Source organism: Dendrobates tinctorius, unplaced genomic scaffold (assembly GCF_039654945.1).
Source record: "Dendrobates tinctorius isolate UK_male_01 unplaced genomic scaffold, ASM3965494v1 ptg000133l, whole genome shotgun sequence".
In the NCBI taxonomy this organism is placed as follows: Eukaryota; Metazoa; Chordata; class Amphibia; order Anura; family Dendrobatidae; genus Dendrobates; species Dendrobates tinctorius.
This window is the reverse complement of record NW_027361801.1, coordinates 19,439,391-19,462,624: the sequence shown is the minus strand read 5'-3', so window position 1 is coordinate 19,462,624 and position 23,234 is coordinate 19,439,391. Positions and strand designations below refer to the sequence as shown.

The 23,234-nt window shown below is 49.8% G+C and overlaps 1 protein-coding gene across 1 annotated transcript in view; it reads right to left on the bottom strand.

Moving 5' to 3' along the window:
• Positions 1-3,258: 3,258 nt before the first annotated feature.
• The window catches only part of SLC9A6 (solute carrier family 9 member A6), a 65,129-nt gene continuing 45,153 nt past the window's right edge, over positions 3,259-23,234 (bottom strand). Inside the window, exons 12-16 of the mRNA XM_073543531.1 lie at positions 23,023-23,176; positions 21,384-21,414; positions 12,974-13,053; positions 5,148-5,253; positions 3,259-4,046 (exon numbers count right to left, since the gene is read on the bottom strand). Of these exons, the coding sequence (XP_073399632.1) occupies positions 3,789-4,046; positions 5,148-5,253; positions 12,974-13,053; positions 21,384-21,414; positions 23,023-23,176 (629 nt within the window). The 3' untranslated portion in view covers positions 3,259-3,788. The remainder of the gene's footprint in view (positions 4,047-5,147; positions 5,254-12,973; positions 13,054-21,383; positions 21,415-23,022; positions 23,177-23,234) is intronic.

Here is a 23,234-nt window from a genome sequence, read left to right as displayed (position 1 = left end):
CACTCTGGTTGGGCTCCATCAAGAATGCCTTGGTGGAGATCTTCCGCCCAAGCAGCTTTGGCCTTTGCTACCCAAGTGGAGTCAAAGGCTGGGCTTAGCACCGTCGCAGCCGCTTCGAATGCTGACTTTGCTAAGGATTCCATGATCCTGTCGTTAGAATCCTTCAAAGCCGCCACACCTGAAATCGGAAGGACCGTGCTGTTAGATAGTCTGGACACAGGAGCGTCTACAGAGGGAGAAGCCGACCAGTTGTCGGTAAGCTCTTGAGAGAATGGATACAGCACGCCGAGGCGCTTCCCTCTTTGAAAGCGCCTGGACGGATTTTCCCTTTCCTGGTGAGGAGCTTGGCAAACTCAGAATGAGGAGCGAAGACTGCGGAAGGTGTTTATGCCCGTCTGAACGAAACCTCCTGATCTGAGGGTTTCGCAGGGGGGTCTGTGATCTTGAAAGTATGGTTAATTGCTGCAATGAGGTTCTGTACCGTAACCTTCATGTCCGCGGTATGGTCTGAATCCAGCTCTAAAATCTCCTCGGATGGCGCATCCGAGAACGCTTCGCCTGACTCAGGTGAGGATGCACGGGAAGGAAACTGCTGGGAAGGACTATGTGGTGAGATGGAGCGAGGGGAGGATTCCGGCCGGAGATCCTGCCTGGGTCTTTTGCGGCGCATTGTGGCTGGTTCAGGTGGAACCTCTTGTGACCTGCTGGATCCTGCAGAGGAGTTCAGGGACAACTTATGAAGAATGGCCACTAGGGACTGAGACACCCTGGTGAGATACGCCACTGATTGAGATAGGGAAGAAGCCCAGTCAGGAATGGGAGATTCGCTCTCACGTGGAGCAATAGGGGGCTCCTGGGCAGCGGGCTGGATGGGGGGAAAGTCACTGAAGCAGTGCCGGAAGGATGGGGGACAGGAGGCAGAGGAGGGTGTCAGTCTGCAGATGCAGAGCTACTCACGGTACGGTGTCCTGTGGATTGCTTTCAGCGAGCGCTGCTGCACAGCTCGTCCATATCTATAGGGCCACAGAAGCGGCGAAGGAGTCCGGCTGACAGGCTGGAGAAAATGGCGGCCTCCTGTGAGCCCGGTAGAAAAGACGCGCGCTTCCTTGTGGAGACAGGGAGGGCGGGGTTAACTGCAGCCAAAGGTGGTACCGCCCGCTGCTGAGCGCCGCCTCCGGAGCGCAGATGTGGAGGGAAAGAGCGGAGGGCGGCCTAGAATGGGAGGGAGCGAGCGGTGGGCGGGCTTAAAACGGGCGGGAGAGAAGCCCGCCTAAGGAAAAAGGCGGGGGGCGTGGCCGCGACGCCGAACAAGGCCGCAATAGAAGCCGGGGTCTGGAGTAGATGCGGCTGCCGGCGGGAAGCGCGGGGCGGCGCGGAGGCAACGCTGCACTGCCGCGCGATTGCCCCGCAATGGATCCATGCCTGGCGCCCGGCTGTTGAGCCGAAACAAGATAAGTGCGGCCGGGGAGGGGGCGCAGAGAGAGGAAGAGGCTGCTGAAAGCAGCCATGACACCTGGGGATGTCACTAAGGGCGCCCGATCCGCAAGGTATCCAAGCCTGCAGCATGGCTGGCGAAAATAAGAGAGAGAGGTGTAGCTGGGGAGACGTGGGAGGCTAGGGAGAGGAGGTGACACTCCGGGGTCCCATACTTACCTCTCAGCAAAAACCTGTACCTTATCATGATGCTGTCCTCTTCCATAGAAGGAGGTCTGCGTCTCATCCAGACCGACAGGCTCTGGTGGGTGAGTGGGTGGGAGACGGGGGGCGAGGACCAGGTGGATCGCCTGACACGCATCCGTGCTCGGGCTCTTGGTCCTGCCGTGGAGAGCTATGAGGATATGGGGTGGCAGTACACGCCATACTCATAGTCTCTTTGTGGGAGTACGGATGTGACTGTTCACTCCGTATCCCTCCGAAACCTGCAAGGGAACGACGCACGCTGAGGTAGATATGGGTCTAATGAAAGACCCGTGTCCACCTCCTACTGACACTAAGCTAAACTGAGGAAATTAGTGCCGGTCGGTGGGGTGTATACTGCGGAGGAGGAGCTAACCTTTTTCTGTGCATAGTGTCAGCCTCCTAGTGGCAGCAGCATACACCCCATGGTTTCTGTGTCCCCCAATGAAGCGATGGAGAAAACCTGGACTGAGCTGCTTGCTGCAGTTTTGATAAAATCCCTATTTTATCTGCAGCAGATTTAGCAATTCTCTAATGCTGAGCTCTGTATATCCCAGCCCACATCACAGATCGGTAGATTTCTGCCTATGCACAGTGTACACCGAAAGCGGCCAATCAGTGGTGTGGGTGGGGTTATATAGAACTGTTGAACATGAAGGACTACCTGGCAGCAGGGTTACTAGTGCGCTAGTGATAACCTCCTGCTGATAAAACAGTGATTTTATAAAAACTACAGCATGCAGCCCAGAAAGTGACACATTGCTGGAATCAGGGTATATGTCACTACATTATGCTGCTTTCAGATTAGGTGTAAGAAACCAGGTGACAGATTCATTTCAGGTATGAGATAGGTGTCCACTGGGAGGCTCCTCTCTGGCTTCTCCCAGCCCAGCTTGAATGACAGGTCTCTCTTTATTTGCCTAAAGTAAGAAAAACCTTACCACAATGAAGCTAAGCTGGGTCGGGGGAACTCGGAGGGCAGCCACCCTGCAGACTTTCCTCCCAATAATTTTCTCAAACACACTTCTGATTTTCAAAGTAAACCATTCTAATGAGGAAGCCCAGCTTCCTAGTGCAATCCAAGTGATTGGGGTTGCACCCCGAGGCTACTGCGATGAGCAAGTCACAAAAAATCCAATGCGGTTGGAGTTTTTGCACCTTGCCTGTCACAGTCGCAGTACCCTCAAGGGTTGCAATGTGACCTCAATTCCTTGCATTGCGATGTAGCAGCGACACCTAATGACCTTAGCTTGGGAGGCAGACGCTGCAGCCAAAGTTGCCTCAGCCTTTTGCTGCCTGATGACAGGTTCACTTTAAAGTACCTTATGTTAAAGAATCGATAGTGCTTAAATAACTTTTCTGCCGACATAAAGGAAATAAGATGCAGTTTCACAATGGCTGAGCCGCCTTTCAGCAGTCTCCAGTGGAATGTGCACTTAAAAATAAACTTTGGCTCGGATAGCCTCTTTTCTTAAAACACATTTTGGCTGGAAAAGCTAAAAAAGAAATTGCTCTTTCAACTGCCATAGAGAAAAAACAGACGAAAAAAAGAAAGAAGGAAAGAAAAGATCACAACATAGATAACTGTCATTGAAAAAGTGTTACAAGAGAAGTCCAGATACAATTATTAGAATTAGTATGTGTTTAGGCCACAGGAGAAAAACAAAAATTAGAGCACGATTTTGGCTCGTATTAATAGAGATGGATCATCATCTGCTGCCAGTGGGACATTCCATTATGTTATAGAACATATTCCTCGTATTGGCAATGCAACAGTGATGTAAAAAATCCACATAAAGGAAACCCATTGTCACCCATCTGGGACAAAGTATCCACCATGGAGCGCGTGGAACCTTGGATAAAGTGCACGTAAAGTGCAACTGAACAAACGTTCCTTCCCAGGAGACAGAAACAAAAACAAAAAAAAAAAAGAAACTTGATCTTCATAAGCAACATCGAGAAGAACGGTCCCTTCTGATGCCGGGTAAGGAGCCTTTATACAGCTCGTACGATGGGAGCCATGCAGTAGGTAGGACAACAAGTCGCCATGAGTAGAAAACACGAAAATGTTATTGGCAGAGACAACTCCTTTTCCCCCCAAAATAGAGAGACTACATGGGACTTGGCTTTCTGGTGGCTATCAGGTTTCCTGGAGCTTCACATTCTTCCATGACCAGACGGGTTCCTCTTAAAACAAACTCGTGATCCCCGCAGGCAAGCTCCTGATCGATGCCATCCTCGGAGCCGTTTCCCATCCCCCTCCTAGATACTATAGGGTCCGTACTGACCGTGGTGTCACCGTAGGTTAAGCTTATGTCACCGTCATTCAGTATCAGGTCGGAATCGTCATCCTTTAGCTGCTCCTGGTTCTGAAATGTAAAGAATAAAGGGTTTGATTAATGTGCAGAACACAAGATAAAATAAAAAAATGAATTAGTTTGTTGAATGAACATTATAGAAAAAACACTTGTATTAAGTAGGGATTCTAATCCCAACCGAACAAATACACCGTCATATAGAGAGAAGACAATTAGTGAGTGATCCGACGAATAGAAGAAATTATATATTATAAATATATATAAGAAAAGTACATTAATAAGTACAAAAGTTTAAGTATAATGCAACAGACACAATAATAACTTCAAGACTGGAAGTAAAGTGCAAAACCAGTCAGAAGTAACCGATAGAAATTAAAGGGGTTGTCCGGCCCTGGGCTACAAGTCTGCAGTCTCTCTATGAAATTACCTATGCACACTACTAATAGACAAGTCATTGTCTTTTAATAGTTGCAAAAGGGTCTGCAGTCCAAAATTGGACATGACGGATCCTAATCTACACAATCATCTGTCGGCGGCCCTTCATTCACACAGAACTGTCAGCCGGACCTGTCGATATCCACGCATTCAACGGATGCTAGTCAAATGTGTATGGGAGGCTCATTTGTGATTGGTTATGTCATGTATTTTTCCCACCGTACAAATGTCATGATGTGACTTATATAGTCCATCAGTCTTTCCTACATGTGCAGGATGCATCTTTCCCTCTTGGATCCCTAAAAATGTAACGTGGTTCGGCTGGATCAGAAACCGCACGTACAAGTTTCAAAGGATCTGAAGATTTAAAAAGAAAAACTGGGAAAATATAGATGCTTTAAAACACCAAAATAATCATTACTTACTCTTTAAGCAGTGCCTCTGCTGCTCCAGCACTACCACCAGTCACCGCTGCAGCCATTTCATCATAGAGAGCAGCAGAGAGGAAATGCTGGAGCAGCAGGGGCATCAAAGGGTAAGTATTGCTTCTGACAATTTTAAGTATTTCCTACTTTTGTCTCATTTGGTAAAAACAGACAACACCTTAAAAATAAGACGATTGATGACCGTTTCCGAACAGTACCTAGAAACGAAATCTGAAATAAACTGAAATACACTTGTCATAAGCATCAGATCCAACAGGAGTGAGCGTCTTACCTCATAGGCTTGAGGGCTTGTTAGGCATCTTGCAATGGGGCCACAACAATTGGGGAGTGTACTGGAGAGCGGAGGTCCACTGTGTGTTAGCAGAGGTTTTAAATAGCTACATAGGTTGAGAAAAATGACATAAACATTCAATTCATATCACAGAAGAACAGGCGCCCCTTATGGGAAACCCTCCGCTAATCCACATTCTGATATTTTGGGCACCAGCCCTAGAGTCCCATCCAGCATGGAGGAATCCTGATCAATAATATTCAACATCTGATGGACAAAGGATTAAATGGCAGAATAAATGCCAGCATTGTACAACTAAGCGAGTCTCCAAAAGAAGCCCCCTTAAGCTATACCCATTGTGCATAGAGGCAAGTGACTCTCCCCTTTGGCTAAAAAAAAAATTATCCCCGCTCTTTTCCTTACTGTATGGCGTTATACTCTAGAGCAGTGGTCCCCAACCTTTTTTGCAAAAGGGACCGGCTTCAAGCAAGACCATTCTTCCATGGTCCGGCAGGGCGGGGTTGGAGCTTTGATCATAAGGGGGCGGGGCTATGGACGGGGTTGTAGTTTAGAAGTGCATACTTATCATTTAATTATAACATTTATAATGTGAATGTGACTCAACTCACCATAGGTTTTGAATGAGTGGGAGCACAGGGCTTGTTTCCCTGTATCAGTGGGAGCACTGGGCTTGTTTTCCTGCAACAAGACGGTCCCATCTAGGGGTGATGGGAGACAGCGACACCCTTGTATGCATGGCTCCGCTCCCACCCTTGTATACATGGCTCCGCTCCCACCCTTGTATGCATGGCTTCGCTCCCACCCTTGTATGCATGGCTGGGCTCCCCCCGTCCTCTCCCATCATACTTACCCTCACACCGTCGCTGAACTTCCCTGCATCTCTATCCTGGCGCGTCAGCTTTTTCCTGTGCGGAGCGGTCACGTAGTACCGCTCAGCACTGGATGAAGCTGCCGCGCCCGACAGGGATGCAGGAACTGAGGGTGAATATCGATGTCTTCTTGAAGCCGGCAGTTGCAGCTGTCACTACAATGCTACAGCCGCCGGCTCCCCTTGTGTCCAGCATTCTGAGCCGTGGCTCCGCAGACCAGCAACAGAACTGCAACGGCCCGGTCCTGGGCCACGGAGTGGTGGTTGGGGACCCCTGCTCTACAGTCTAGAATGTTTGCCCTCCTTGCTTCACTCCCCGGTTTGCTAATCCTCTTCTGGCCATCCTGGTGATTCTCTGGCTCATGGCCGCTGCTCTTTCATGGGGTCCCCTGCACATCAGCCTCACCTTCTGCCTGTCCTCCGCCTGCCCTGACCATGGCTGGTCTACTATTGTGAACGATCTCAACCTACGGTGATTCTGCCTGTCTGACTACGACTGCTGCAATGGTATCCACAAATCATGTCCTCTGTCCATTTGCATGTTAACCTTTGCTAAAGACCCGGAGATTTCCTTTGGGAAAGTCTGTACCTCCTTGAAAAGGTTCTGATTTAACACAATGATCTGTAGCATCCAAAATGTCCATATTGCCCCAGTAGGGCTCATGGCACCTGTTAGAGCCATAAGCCCTGGTAGGAGGTATGCAGAGGGATTACCCCCCCCAAAAAGGAGATTTTTGTGTACTCACCGTAAAATCTCTTTCTCTTAGCCTTTAATTGGGGGACACAGAACCGTGGGTGTTATGCTGCTGTCCACTAGGAGGCGACACTATGCATAATCTGAAAAAGATTAACTTTGACTCCTCCTCTGCAGTATACACCCCTGGACGGCGTCAGCCCTCTCCAGTTTTGTGCAAAAGCATTAGAAGGAATATACCAGAAACATAACCATGCCTGTAAAAAAAGGCTACTATAAACAGGCTCAAACAACAATATGAGAACCCAACCGTAACAACGGCCCGCAAGGGCAACAGGGTGGGAGCTGTGTCCCCCAATTAAAGGTTAAGAGAAAGAGATTTTACGGTGAGTACACAAAAATCTCCTTTACTCTGTCGCCTTATTGGGGGACACAGAACCGTGGGACGTCCCAAAGCAGTCCCTGGGTGGGAAGCAGTGGACGAATATTGTGCTGACAGTCCTCTAGACTTGGGGTACTGCCGCCTGCAGGACCCGTCTACCCAGGCTCGCATCCGCTGAGGACTGGGTATACACTCTGTAGTGTTTTGTAAATGTGTGCAGGCTAGTCCAAGTGGCTGCCTTACACACTTGATGTGCTGAGGCTTGATGCCGAATGGACCAAGAGGCCCCTACCGCCCACGTAGAGTGTGCCGTGATACCGGCCGGAAGGGGAGAATTGTTGAGGCGGTAAGCCTCTTGAATGGTGGACTTGATCCACCTTGCAAGGGTGGCTTTGGAAGCCGATAGGCCCTTGCGAACGCCTTCTGGAAGAAGGAAAAGTGAATCAGACTTCCGGAAGGGAGCAGTCCTAGACACGTAAATACGCAATGCCCTGACAAGGTCAAGCGTATGCAGAGCCTTCTCTACCCTATGAATGGGAGCCGGGCAAAGAGACGGTAGTGATATTTCCTCATTGAGGTGGAAGCTGGACACGACCTTCGGAAGGAAGGATGGTACTGTACGGAGAACCACCTTGTCCTGGTGAAAAACCAGGAAGGGTTGTCTGCAGGAAAGAGCTGAAAGTTCAGACACCCTGCGTAGCGAGGTGATTGCCACCAGGAAAACCACTTTCTGTGATAGAAAGCGGAGTGAGACCACCCTAAGGGGTTCAAAAGGAGGTGACTGTAGTGCTGTCAAGACCAGGTTGAGGTCCCACGTCTCCAACGGACATTTGTAGGGGGGAACCAATCGGGAAACCCCTTGGAGAAAAGTCTTCACTTGCGGCTTGTTAGCAATATGCCTCTGAAAGAGCACTGAGAGCGCTGACACCTGCCTCTTCAGCGAGCCCAGGGATAGCCCGGCGTCCAGGCCTGACTGAAGGAAACCGAGGACCTTTGGAAGAGAATAGGGAAGTGGAATCTGCCCACGAGAGTCGCACCATGTGAAGAAAATCTTCCAGGTACGATAGTAAATCCTGGCTGAAGTTGGCTTTCGAGCCCTGATCATGGTTTTAACAACGTCCGGTGAAAAACCTGCTTGGGTCAAAACCCAGGTCTCAATGGCCACGTCGTCAAATTGAGAGCCCCTGAGTTCTGGTGGAAGAACGGGCCTTGTGACAGGAGGTCGGGACGTGTGGGGAGACACCAGAGAGCGTCTGCTGTGAGTTGCACGACGTCGGCGTACCACGCCTGGGCCAGTCTGGAGCGATCAGAATGGTGGGAACACCCTCTTGTTTGATCTTCCTCAGGACTTTGGAGATCAGGGGGAGGGGTGGAAAAATGTACAGAAGCTGGAACTGGGTCCAGTCCTGAACCAGGGCATCTGCTCCGAGCGACCGCGGATCGCGCGTCCTGGCCATGAAATTGGGAACCTTGGCATTGAGATGGGATGCCACGTCCGGGGTCCCCCAACGATGACAGATCTGACAGAAGACTTCGGGATGGAGAGACCATTCCCCCGAGTCCATTCCTTGTCGGCTGAGATAGTCGGCTTCCCAGTTGTCCACACCCAGAATGTGGACCGCGGAGAGTACCGACCTTGCAGCCTCCGCCCATTGTAGGATACGCGTTACTTCGGTCATCGCCTGGATGCTGCGGGTGCCGCCTTGATGGTTCACGTATGCCACTGCCGTGGCATTGTCCGACTGTACTCTGATATGAAAGTCTGCCAGCAAGTGATGGAAGGCTCTCAACGCCAGGAAGATGGCCCGAATTTCCAGGATGTTGATGGGCATGGTCGATTCCCTTGGTGACCACCTGTGATGTAGGTGCACCGCGCCCCAACCCATAAGGCTTGTGTCGGTGGTCAAAACCTTCCATTGACCGGAGAGAAAGGATTTTCCCCTTGCAAGCGAGGTTGGCTTGAGCCACCAGTGCAGGGACCTCCTGGTGTTTGCTGATAACCGGAACTCCCTGTCGAGGGAGAACGGATTCCTGTCCCAGGACTTGAGGATGGCCAGTTGAAGGGGTCTGAGGTGAAACTGGGCAAATGGTACCGCCTCCATTGCTGCTGCCATCCTGCCAAGTACTCTCATGGCATACCGGAGAGATCTGGGGGACTTGCGGAGGAGTGTGTGAACTCCCAGACGGAGAGCCAGTGCCTTGTCCCTGGGGAGGATCACCAGACCCTTGGAGGTGTCGAATAGCATCCCCAGGAAGGTCAGAGACTGACTCGGGGTAGTCGAGGACTTCTGTAAATTGACTAACCATCCCAGGCGCGTCAGAGTGTCGATCGTGATCGAGACGTTGACCTCGCAGTCCTTGAGGGTGGGGGCCTTGATGAGAAGGTCGTCCAGGTATGGAACGACTACTATGCCTCTGGAGTGCAGAACGTCCATGGTAGCTGCCATGACCTTTGTAAATGTTCTGGGAGCCGTGGCGAGACCGAACGGGAGGGCCACAAACTGGTAATGGTCTTGGTTGATTGCGAATCTGAGAAACCTCTGATGGGCGGGAGCAATCGGTATATGCAGGTATGCGTCCTGTATGTCTATGGAGGCAAGATATTCTCCTTTTTCCATAGACGCAACGATTGACTGGAGGGATTCCATGCGGAAGTGACGAACTCGAACATACTTGTTGAGTTGCTTGAGGTCTAGTATGGGTCGGACGCTGCCTCCCTTCTTGGGCACCACGAACAGGTTGGAGTAGAACCCTCGGAAGCGCTCTTCTGCTGGGACTGGCACTATGACTCCTGCTCGCAGGAGGGAAGAAACCGCTTGACGGAAGGCCTGAGCTTTGAGCGGGGATTTGAGGGACAGAGGGAAAAAACCTGTGCGGTGGGCTGGTAGTAAACTCGATTTTGTATCCTGAAGACACTATTTCCTTGACCCACTTGTCTTCTGTAATAGGCAGCCAGACCTGCTGAAAGAGTAGCAGTCGTCCGCCTACAAGTGGGGTGTCTTAAAGAGGGCATGAGTCAGGATGAGGGAAAAGTCTGAGGTTTTCCTCCTTTAGGTTTTGCCTGGCTTGCCTTTGATTGCCAGTTCCTGTCCGGCCTCTGTGCCGCACGTGTGTTGTCCCTGCGGGGGGAACGATTATGGTTTTGTGCTGGGCGTGAGACGGACCAGCCTGAAGAATTCCGAAAGGATCGGAAACGAGATTGATTACGCCTTTTAAACGTGCGTTTTGGTCTTAGTTGAGGGAGGGAAGTACTTTTGCCCCCGGTAGCGTTGGATATCATTGTATCCAGCTTTTCACCGAAAAGACGGCCACTGAAGTACGGGAGATTTGTTAGGGACTTTTTTGAGGCCGCATCCGCTTTCCATTCTCTTAGCCAGAGAATACGCCGGATTGTGATGGCGTTTGATGCTATTCCCGCTATTCTTGCTATTCCTCTTGCAGAGTCCAACGCTGCATGGACCATGTAATCTGCCACCACTGCAATTTGCACCGCCTGGTCCGTCAGCTGAGGATTTGAAGCTTGAAGGCCCTTTTGCAATAGATCAGCCCAAGCCATGATGGCCTTGGCTGCCCAAACTGAAGCAAATGCGGGAGCCAAAGAGGCACCTGCCGCTTCAAAGATTGAACGAGCCATGCGTTCGACTTGTCTGTCTGCTGTGTCCTTGAGGGTTGAACTGTCCGGCAGCGAGAGAAGCGTTTGTGCTGCCAGCCTAGAGACTGGAGGGTCCACTTCAGGCGGATCCGTCCAATCCTTGGTGTCTTTCTGTGGAAAGGGGTATTTTGCTTCCAAATACTTGCGATTGGCGAATTTTTTCTCAGGCTGCGAAAAATGCTTAGAAAGGATTTTTTGAAATTCCGGGTGATTAGGGAAGACCTTCGATGGTTTCTGAACACTTTCAAAGGAAATCTTGTGTTCTGGTGCTTCCGGGGTTGGATCTGAAATGTCCAGCACCCGAAGGATGGAAGAGACGATATCCTCAACTATCGCAGTATTGCTAGGGGGACAAGGGAGCAAAGCGTTCTCTGTTTCGTTATCTGAATTGGAGTCACATATGCCCTCTGAGTCCTACGCATCGCTAAGGAGCTCCCTAGCGGGCGAACTAGAGCGGAGGTTTCCCGTGGTCTGGGATCGTTGTGGAGATCCGCATTGTCCTTCTCTATCAGGGGACGGCCTCGGTGACCTGAGGCCACTGTGTCTTTCCCTGGAGGGGGAAGACCTATTGCTATGTGAGGACGCAGATGAACGCGACCTGTGGGTCCGCTTACGCCTCGAACTGTCGGAAGCGCCCTGATCATGAGACCAGACGTCCCTTTGCTGGGTAACGTTCATAGCCGAGACATGACCCTGCAGAGCCTGCAGTAATGTGGAAGTCAGGTTATCTATAGATTGTGTCATAGACTGCGACATCTGAGTCGCCCATTCCGGCGCAGTAGCGGTCGCAGAAGCGTTGGTAGGGACTTCTTGGGGTTCTGATCCTGTTTTTTGGGTACAATCCCGGCAGTGCGGATACGTGCTGCCGCTGGGGAGAGTGGCCTTGCAGGCTGTGCAGACTGCATAAAAGCAGTCTTGCCTGGTTCTTTTCCTTGAGCCCGACATAGTACCTAGGCTGATTAGTGGAGGCCCTACAGGGGTATCTACGCAGAGGAAAGGAGTAGCAGAGCGCTATATGGTCTAGGAATTCACAGCTGAGTACCAAGGACCCATCTGTGATCTTACCCCACCGGTGCTCCCCCAGCGCTGATAAGTCCCACGTCCTGTGCCCCCCGGAGACTGCTGTGCTGCGTTCCTCCAGGTGCAGCAAGATGGCCACCGGATTCTGAGGTGGAGAGGGAAGGGGGCGGAGAGCTGGAAAAGGGCGCGCTGGGCCATGTAAAAGCGCTCCCCTCCTGCCTCGATCCGCCCCTCCTATGACACTGCAGTGTCATTTTCATCATCCGGGGGGCGGGAATGGGGCGGCGACTTCGGCTAGGCCGAAGCCGCGGCCTAAATTTGAGGTCTCCTGCCCAGCAGGGCTCCAGGACGGCGCGGTCGTCCGCGGGGGGGTCGGATTTAAACCAGACCCCCCCAGAATGAAAGGAGGGCTGGCGGTAGGGCCATATATGTGACTGGGGCCCTGTGGAGGGTCCCTTGGGGCGCCATTGCTGCAGAGACCGGGGAGCAGGGAGCCCGGTCTCTGATAAGTGCCGTGCCTCGCTGCACCTCCCCCGGTCCCAAAAGGAGCCCACAGGTGGACTGGGGTCCCTGGTGCCTGGTACAGGCCCTACCTGCGGTGTCTCAACCTAATACCCCCAGAGGGGGATTAGGGAGGGTGCTGCTGTCACCGTCAGGGGGCTTCATCGTCGCCTCGACCTCGACCCAGAGCCGGACGGAACTGAGGAAGGAGGGGGGTCTCAACCTCGAACCAGTACCCGAGGGACTGGTGAGGGAGCGACATGGGGAAGAGCCACCTCGACCTCAACCGGGTGCCCCTAATAGGGGACCGAGGAGGGAGCCATGCCGGGAGTCTCGCTGGAGACCCTCTTTTCTTCATCTGTAGTCCTTTGGAAAAAAATCCAGGAAAAAAGACGGAGGAAAAAAAAAAAATCTTAGGTGTGCCTCCTGCGACACTAAGCAAAAACTGGAGAAGGCTGACGCCGTCCAGGGGTGTATACTGCAGAGGAGGAGCCAAAGTTAATCTTTTTCAGATTATGCATAGTGTCGCCTCCTAGTGGACAGCAGCATAACACCCACAGTTCTGTGTCCCCCAATAAGGCGACAGAGTAAAATGTTTTTCTACGAGATCAGCTTATATGAAATGGAAGAATAAGAATGTGTTAGTGATGGTGTCAATATCTGAAGGAAAACACAAATGAAAGGATACTTATGATCAAAGTTGTACCACAGTCTGAAAATCCAGGCGCTCTCTGCCTTTGTACTCCTCCGCTCACCCTCTGGAAGTCCCTGTAATAAGAAATGGTTAAAAATCACACAGATCATCACGGATACCCACTCCAATGCCACAAGACAGACTAAGGCTGCACATAGAGAAGTAGAAATGGCGCACAGATTAGCACTATGCAGGTCTGGCTACTGTCAGTTGATGGGCACTGGATGATAAAATAGCCTAGAGCTAGGCACCTGAGTGGCCTGTACGGGAAAGTGTTATGGGCATGCTCTGTGCAAGGAGAGGGAATAGGCGAGCTGTGACCATCACCTATTGTGAAAGGTCGTTTCTGATTATGTGCCATCAGCTATGTAACAGAGATGTCATCTGTCATTGTCATCCTGCCTGTGATAACAATTAGATGACTGAGAAGTGATCTGTGCAGGACAGGACATGTCCATCGGTTATGAAGGACGGTATTACAACTCTACATAAGAAGTAATTGTATTATAACGCAAACCCTCTCACTAGCATGCGGCCATCTTTGTCATACATAATGAATGGAGAGGCAAGACACAGTTGCTACTATTGGCCACACTGAACCCCTACTGGCCGGGACAACCATGGGAGGGAGGGGAACAAATCTCCAGGTCAGGGTGTCAGCAACCTAATCATTATTACCTAGCCAGATCTAAAATGGCCGACTTCAAAATGGATGCCATGGTTCCCCACCCATCTTGAAAAGTTAAACTAATTTGCCACAAACAGGAAGTTGATATCACCAACCATTTTCATTTTATTTAGGTGTATCCATATAAATGGCCCACCCTGTATATACAGTGGGTATGGAAAGTATTCAGACCCCTTTAAATTTTTCACTCTTTGTTTCATTGCCGGACATATGAAAGCCCGCATAGAGTTTGCTAAAAAAAAACAAAAAAAAAAACACATGAAGGACTCCCAGACTAGGAGAAATACCAACATGGTTACTTACCGGTAGCCGGTTTTTCCGGAACCCATGACAGCACCACCTGAGAGAGGGATCCGCCCCGCCGGGACAGGAACCTACTGAGACATAAGGGGCGGCACCTCTCCCCCGCTTCAGTTGGGTTACAGAGCACTGAGAGGACTTCCCGGTTAGTTACATGTTTAATCCAACACCACAACACTCAAAAATACCCTACTAATTGTGCACACCCATATGGTGAAAAGGGGGGGGGATATACGGGTGCTGTCATGGGTTCCGGAAAAACCGGCTACCGGTAAGTAACCATGGTGGTTTTCCCTTCACCCATGACAGCACCACCTGAGAGATTTTTGGAGATTCGAAACACCTTAGGGAGGGACCACCGCTTGCAGCACCCTTCTACCAAAGGTTAAGTCAGCAGAGGAGGATAGATTTAATCTATAGTGCTTAAAGAAGGTTGAAGGTGAGGCCCAGGTAGCGGCCTTACAAATCTGTTCGATCGATACCTCTGCTTTTTCGGCCCAGGAGGTCGCCACGGCTCTGGTGGAATGAGCCTTGATGCCGTCAGGAATCGGGATACCACTAGCTGTGTAGGCTACACTAATGGCCTCCCTAATACATCTAGCAATAGTCCCTTTTGAAACCCCATAGCCTTTCCTGGCACCCTGAAAAGCTACGAATAGGGACTGAGACCTCCTCCACTGGCTAGTCATAGATATGTATTCTACGAGAGCTCTCTTAACATCCAGATTATGGAACTTTTCCTCCCCCAGATTTTTTGGGTTCTCGCAGAAAGATGGAAGGACAATTTCCTGGTCCCGATGGAAATCTGATGCTACCTTGGGCAGATAAGCGGGGTCTGTTCTTAACACTACCCTATCCTGAAAGACTTGCGTATAAGGTGGATTTACTGAGAGAGCCTGTAAATCGCTTATCCTGCGGGCTGACGTGAGGGCCACTAACAGGATTGTTTTTAGGGTCAGAAACTTCAGGGGTAGCTGATGTAATGGCTCATACGGATCTTTTGTAAGGGCCTCTAGCACTAGGTTTAAATCCCAGGGGGCTATCCGGGGTATTGGGATAGGCCTAGCTCTATGGCAGGATTTAATAAATCTGGCTACCCATCTATTTGATGCCAATTTGCAGTTGTAGAGCGCCCCTAGTGCAGACACCTGAACTTTAAGTGTGTTCACTGCTAACCCTATCTGCAACCCCGATTGTAAGAACTCCAGGATGGCATTAATCGGGGGATCTTTCCCTAATGGCCTACCTAAGAACTGCAGGAACTTATTCCATGTTCTGCCGTAGATGTTAGTCGTCACTGGTTTCCTACTCTTTAGCAGGGTGGCCACCAACCCGGGGGAGAACCCTCTATCCGTTAAAAGCGACCTTTCAAATTCCACGCCGTCAGATGGAATCCTTTGACCTGAGCGTGGAATATTGGACCTTGAGCTAGTAGGTCCGGGATTTCTGGTAGAACCCATGGATCGGAGAGGGACATCCTTCGTAGCAGAGCAAACCAGGGCCTTTTTGGCCAAAATGGAGCTATTAGAATCACCCTGGCCTGATCGTTCCTGATTTTTCTGACAACTGTTGGGATCAGAGCCACTGGGGGAACGCATAAGCTAGCCTGAAGTTCCACTGGATGTGCAATGAGTCCACTGCCCATGGATTTTCTCTCGGGTTTAGAGAGCAGAACCTTTCTGTTTGCCTGTTGTGTTTGTTGGCAAAGAGGTCTAACACCGGTTTCCCCAAAGCGGAGTTATTTTTTGAAAAATGGACCGGTTTAGCGCCCATTCCCCCTGCTTCAGGGTATTGCGACTCAAGAAGTCTGCCTCTAAGTTTTCTGCCCCTTTTATATGTAAGGCTGTCAAGGAGTGTAGGTGTTCTTCTGCTCTGCTCAGAATGTCTGTCGCCGCTTCCATTAAGGAGTGTGATCTTGTCCCTCCTTGGTGGTTGATGTATGCCACTACTACCTTGTTGTCTGACATGATGCGTACATTTCGACCCTGGAGTAGCGGAATGAAGTGACTTAGGGCCTTGCTCACTGCCCACAGTTCTCTCAGGTTGGAGGATGCTTCCCTTTCTTGACGCGTCCAGGAACCCTGACCTATGATGCCCCTTAGGTGTGCCCCCCACCCCGAGGAGCTTGCATCTGTTAAGATTATATCTGACGTCTGTCTGTCCCACGGTATTCCCAAGGTCAGATTTTTCTTGTTCAGCCACCACCTGAGAGAGTCTCTGTTTTTTAAGAAAAGCTCCAGCTTTCCTTCTAAACGCCCTCTTAGCGATCTTTGTGCTGTTAGTATCTCCCACTGGAGTTGCCGGGTGTGAAACTGAGCCCACCTGACCGCCGGAATACAGGATGTTAGGGTACCTAGCAGGGACATTGCTCTTCTTAAAGTCATACGTGGTTGGTTTTGGCTCGTGAAGGCCAGATTCTGCACTTTTTCTATTTTGGACTCTGGGAGCAGACACTCTTGCTTTTCTGAGTCTAGTACGAATCCTAGGAAGGTTTGTTCTTTTAGGGGTTGCAATTTTGATTTTTTGAAATTGACTATCCACCCTAATTCCTGCAAGGTGTTGATCACCCGGGTCAACTGCGCTGTACAGTGGTCCTCTGAGCTGCCTACTATGAGAAAATCGTCCAGGTATGGTATTATGACCGTGTCGTGAATCCGGAGAAAGGCAGTCACTTCCGCTATGACTTTGGTGAAAACTCTCGGGGCTATAGATATGCCAAACGGAAGAGCCCTGAACTGAAAGTGCCTTAGCGTGCCTTGAATATAAAGTGCTACCCTCAAGTATTTCTGGTAATCTGGGTGGATAGGGATGTGATAATACGCATCCTTTAAATCGACCACGGCCATGAAGCAATCTTGGTGTAGCAGCTTCACCGCCGTAGTTACTGATTCCATCTTGAAGGTCGAGTTCCTTATGCATAGATTGAGCCGTTTGAGATTTATGATTGTCCTGAAAGTTTGATCGGGTTTTTTTATCAGAAAAAGGGGTGAATAAAACCCCTTCCCTTCCTGTAGGCGTGGTACCTCGGAGAGTACCCGCTTGTCTATCAGGCTCAGGATCTCTGTTTCTAAGGCCACCTGCTCTTCGGTCACCTTCCTGATGGGTGTGATGACGACCACGGATTTTGGCTGACGAATGAAGGGAATTTTCAGGCCTTCTGTTAGGATGGTTAGGATCCAGGCATTGGAGGAGATCTTCTCCCAGGTTTGGAAAAAGAGTGCCAATCTCCCCCCCACTGGAATACTGGCGTCACTGTAGCGACTTTTTTGAGGTGGAGGTACCTCCACCAAACATAAATCCCGATTCTTTATTTCTTTTATCCTCCCATCTTCTCCTGTCAGCGGGAGGGCGCCCCCTATTGAATCTCCCCCTCCGAAAGGGCTGTCTCCTCTGATCCATAGGGAATCTGGGGAAGCCTTTTTTCTTATCGCCTGCTTTCTCCAGTATATCGTCCAAGTTCTTGCCGAACAAGAATCGACCGTCGCAGGGGAGAGAGCATAATTTGGCCTTGGACTGGAGGTCACCCGGACAGCCCTTAAGCCATAACGCGCGTCTAGCAGCATTTGATAGTGATGCTGCCCTGGCTGTCATCCGCATAGAGTCCGCCGAGGTATCGGCCAAAAAAGCTGCTGCCCCGTGCAAGAGATACATCTCCGATAAGATTTTCTCTCTTGGGATCCTTGAAGCCAGCTTTTCTTCTAACTGCTGCAGCCAGATCATGAGGGAGCGTGCCGTACAAGTACCCGCTATTGCCGGCTTTAGTCCTCCTGCTGTCGCTTCCCATGCGTGCCTCAAATATGAGTCCGCCTTTTTGTCTAGTGGGTCTCTAAGAACCCCTGCGTCTTCCAGGGGCAGGGCCGACCTTTTGGAGGATCTGGACACCGCTGCATCTATTTTGGGGATTTTGTCCCATATCTCTGCATCCTTATGCTCGAAGGGATATCGTCTCTTGGAAGTGGATGGAAGGGCTCCCGATTTTTCGGTCTTTTTCCACTCCTTCTCAATAAGTGCCTGGATCTTCTCGTTTACCGGAAAGGTCCGTTTTTTCCTCTCCTGAAGCCCCCCAAACATAACATCCTCTAGGGTTTTAGCCGCCTTTTCTTCCTGTAGGCCCATTGTAGCTCTAATGGCCTTTAGGAGGGTGTCTGTGTCTTCTACAGGGAAACATGGTTTACCCCCCATGTCGCTGTCTGAGGAGTCTGATTTTTCCGCCTGAGATGACATTGACGCGGAATCCGAGGGGGAACTAGGGGGATCCTTCCTGTTTTTTTTCCCTTTTTTCAATAGGGACTTAATTGAGCCTTCCATTTCTGACCTTAGGGCAGATATCAGATTGGCTGCGAAACTAGGCGCTTCCTCCGCCATAGTCCGCTGAATGCACGCAGCACAGATATCTTTTTGCCAATCTCTTGCTAGGGGAGATTTACATATAGCACAATCCTGCTAACATTCACGAAGATCACTCACCACCCGAAATCAAGGGTACCGGACTCGGAGGCTGCGTCGGGGCACGTGACCTGCGTTCTTTGGATCTTGCTGAATCCCCCGACCTGCGGCTGGGGCGACTGCTGCTGGAATGGCTTCCATGCTTTCTGCCAGAGGGCTGAGAGGGAGGCAGGGACGCTGAACGTTCCTGCTCTGACTCCATGTTGCACCGCCGTCTGCTGCTGCCTTCTCTTTAAATACCGCGCCTCCGCTCAGGTGAGCGTCTCTCCCCTCCCCCCTGCGACCGCCGGCCGCCGTTTCAGGAAGCCGGCCGGCGTCGCACCCGGCGCCATTAAACCGTCGCCCTTCTCTGACGTCAGCCGGCGCACCCAGCATGCAATGCGCCGCTGACGTCAGCGGCCGGAAGAAGCCAGCGTCTCTCCCCTGCTATGGGGATCGAAATGCGGCGAGGGGAGGGCGGCGCGGTGGGGGCTTCCCGCAGACCCCGGGGATCCCACCGACGCCCGCACGAACCCGGAACCCCGGAGGGCCCGGGGACTGCGCATCCAGCACCCGACGGCCGGCGCTGCAGGTGAGACACCTGTTCTTCCTGCGCCGGGACAGGGCTGGGTCCATTTCCTTCGCCCATGACAGGCACCGCCGACAGTGGGGTTCCTTCCAGGACAGGAACCCAACTGAAGCGGGGGGAGAGGTGCCGCCCCTTATGTCTCAGTAGGTTTGCTGTCCTGGCGGGGCGGATCCCTCTCTCAGGTGGTGCTGTCACGGGTGAAGGGAAAAAGATTCTCTGGTCTGATGAGATGAAGACAGAACTTTTTGGTGATAATTCTAAGCGGTATGTGTGGTGAAAACCATTCACTGCTTATCACCTGCCCAATACAATCCCAACAGTGAAACAGTGGCAGCCTCCTACTATGGGGGTGTTTTTCAGCTGCAGGGACAGAACGACTGGTTGCAATTGAAGGAAACATGAATGCGGCCAAGTACAGAGATATCCTGGATGAAAATCTCTTCCAGAGTGCTCTGGACCTCAGACTTGGCCGAAGGTTCATCTTCCAACAAGACAATAACCCTAAGCACACAGCTAAAATAACAAAGGAGTGGCTTCAGAACAACTCCGTGACCATTCTTGACTGGCCTAGCCAGAGCCCTGACCTAAACCCAATTGAGCATCTCTGGAGAGACCTGAAAATGGCAGTCCACCAACATTCACCATCCAACCTGATGGAACTGGAGAGGATCTGCAAGGAAGAATGGCAGAGGATCCCCAAATACAGGTGTGAAAAACTTGTTGCATCATTCCCAAGAATATTCATGACTGTACTAACTCAAAAGGGTGCTTCTACTCAATTAGCAAAGGGTCTGAATACTTATGACCATGTGATATTTCAGTTTTTCTCTTTTAATAAATTTGCAAAAATTTCTACATTTGTTTTTTTCAGTCAAGATGGGGTGCAGAGTGTACATTAATGAGAGAAAAATGAACTTTTTTGCATTTACTAAATGGCTGCAATGAAACAAAGAGTGAAAAATGTAAAGGGGTCTGAATACTTTCCGAACCCACAATATATACAAACAGATTTTTATTTTAAGCTTTGGATTTCTATACTGATATTTGTGCACATTTTTTGGATTCTTTCTGACATGTCCCCACTCCTCGCAGACAGAGCGTTCTTCTCCCCATCTACAGCTGTCAGCACAGACTTCCCTGGAGTCTGGAGATACATGGATATGTAGGATTGTATCCCTATCAGATTTCGCAGCTTTTCTTCTCCCATGTTATCTGATCATGGAGGAGCATAGGGGCGCAGTGTCTGTGGATGAGGAGGGCCGCCTACACAAACACGTGAGGGTGCGGGATCTTGTCTGCTTGCGTTCCGGTGACATTACATCACTAACGGTCTCCAGCTTGTTTTACATTAACGGTCCATGTCTCGCTCTCTTGTTCCTGCTCTTTGCCCCTAATGACAGGCATATATTTTAGGGAGTCACCGGGCAATATAAATTCTTGTCTCTTGTGTTACAATGTGATCGGCCATAATTGCTTATTAGTGGCAAAAAAAAACATCCAAGAATTTCTCAGGCCTTGCTTTATGGTAATATTGGTGCAGGAGATGCGTTGCTGCGATTATTGTGTAGCAGCCTGGGGGTCTACCTATGAATGCTAAAAGGCCCCCCATACACATTATGCTAATGCCACTCAAACCCGCAGAAATGGCTGACCATCTTATGTTTATGGGGACCTTCCAACACTAGCTGTAGAGGGAGGAGAGGATCAGCCATATTGACTTACAATGCCCAATCCTTTTGTGCTTGAAGTATGCTGACTTTAGTCGTAAGTACGGTATGGTAGGAATCGCTTTGTTCTGTCTGCCACAATGTAAAGTGATACCAAGTGAATATTCTCCATAAGAAAAGTTATATTGATAAGCTATCTCAGCTTTGCGGACTACCATGTGAATGGAGTAGAGGTGAGCACGGCTGACCTAGGCTCCACTCATTGTCTATAGGACAGTCAGAACCAAGGGAGCCCCGTACTCCGCTATCCCCCATAGACAATGACTGAAGTAGGGGTCAAGCATGTGCACTTCTATTCAATACGGGGCTCTGCACAATCCACTGTCTTGGTTTCCAGAGCCCTGATATCAGGATTGCTGCAAGACGCAATGTTTGGACCCCCAGTGACAAGCGATGACCCTTGAACATAAAACTATAGATATTGCTGTCACAGGAATATGGTACAAATCTGCCTGATCTCATCAAGTCAGGCTACGGCACCATGAGGAGTCCGAGATCAGAAAATATTGGCGCTTTTTTTTTTTTAACCATTTGTGGCTTTGCCCTTGATATTAAGTGGGGCTTCTCTCCCTTCAATGATGGCATCACACGTCATAGCGAAAACAAATAATGTTCCCATCTGAAAAGCCCAAACAAAATTAAAATATCATTAATAAGTTAAAAAATAATTGTTACCACTTGGTCAAGGTCCGCATCCACGCCCACCCTGAAAATGAGAGTAATGTAAGGCACAATCAGTAAAATCCACACACGGTAACATCAGACACATTGTAGGCAAGATCAGGAATAAGAAAGGTCTAAAGTCTCAGGACTCATCACATGCCGGCCAATCTCTAGTCTTTATCAGCACCCCAGACGGGCAGAAAGCGACCCTAGAGAAGATCCTGCAGGTTGCAGTGTGAAGACCACTTTATGGAGCAGACAGGGGGGGTGTCATCTATCTCTGCAGCAGCTTTAGCAGAACAATATGGATTTACTGTAGTAGGAAAGTAGTGACAGCTAGTGGTCAGTATGTGAACAGCACATAGATAACAGGCTATTTGTTATCTAGATCATCAGATATATGCAAATATGGAGGAAATCACTGTTGTATTCAATTAACTAACACGAAATAATATTATTTAATTGCAGAAAAGCAATAACGGAATAATACCCATGTGAGTGAAATAGAAGCAGGCCTGCCACCTAGGTGGGTGTGATGTGCACGGGCACATCTGATGGGATTTCCACCATTATCTCGTGTGCTACAGCAGTCAGAGGCTTTCTCTGATACAAATGCATTGTATTAATTATAGGACAACAATTACATTTATTCATTTGTCATTTTTTTTAAACCTGACATGTACTCGTTCATTGCAGTTATAGGATTTACATTTTCAGTATGTGCAGAGAATTAATTATGTTTTGAATATAATCTCTGTTTGTGGTCATCCAATTGGAACCTACGGTTATGGGACTTCAAGAAGGTTTGCAAAAAGAAGGCCTATCCCTGTGATATCTGAATAGTAGGGGCCTGACACTTAATGGGACGGCAATGCAATACCAGATAGAGTCACAAAATGTACAGAGCCTTGCCTGGTAAACCGGGAATGGGATGCAGGACTTGCTCCACTGCCTCTTCTATTAGCTGATTGTGATTGATGAGAGTCCCAGGAATCAGAACACCTCATTTACATCAGCACGGAGAAGGTAAAGGGCTGCAGTAATTCAAGTCCCATCCCCAGCAGGAAGAAAGTAAAGGGCTGCAGTAATTAAAGTCCCTCCCAGCAGGGAGAAAGTAAAGGGCTGCAGTAATTCAAGTCCCCCCCAGCAGGGAGAAAGTAAAGGGCTGCAGTAATTCAAGTCCCCCCCCAGCCAGGAGAAAGTAAAGGGCTGCAGTAATTCAAGTCCCATCACCAGCAGGGAGAAAGTAAAGGGTTGCAGTAATTCAAGCCCCCCCCCAGCACGGAGAAAGTAAAGAGCTGCAGTAATTCAAGTCCCTCCCCAGCAGGGAGAAAGTAAAGGGTCGCAGTAAGTCAAGTCTCCCGCCAGAGGGGAGAAAATAAAGGGCTGCAGTGATTCAAGTCCCATCCCAAGCAGGGAGAAAGTAAAGAGCTGCAGGAATTCAAGCCTCCCCCCCAGTCTGTCCCATATTGAAATGTGTGAAGGTAAACTGCATGCACACATCATGGCAATAAGGGACATACTTGGGGCAGACTTCAGTTACAGTAGCCTTTTACTTTCTCCCTGCTGATATAAGGCTTATCCAGAAGACTAATATGTTAATTTTTTCAGGAAGTACAGAGTTTTGGTGAAGAAAATCACAGATCCGTACCTGATATTTAAACATGACAGCATTGGTGTGGTGCCTCCCCCAAATACCCACACCGTAAAAAACACTATTAGGAGGGTGGTAGTGAACATCATCTGTCTAGCATAGGTGGCAGTGTCTCGAATCGCCAGGGCAAAAGCCATTGCTCCACGTAAACCTGAAGAAAGGGATAAAAAGGAATTAAAAAATGTAATTAATGTTAGTAAGTAGAATAT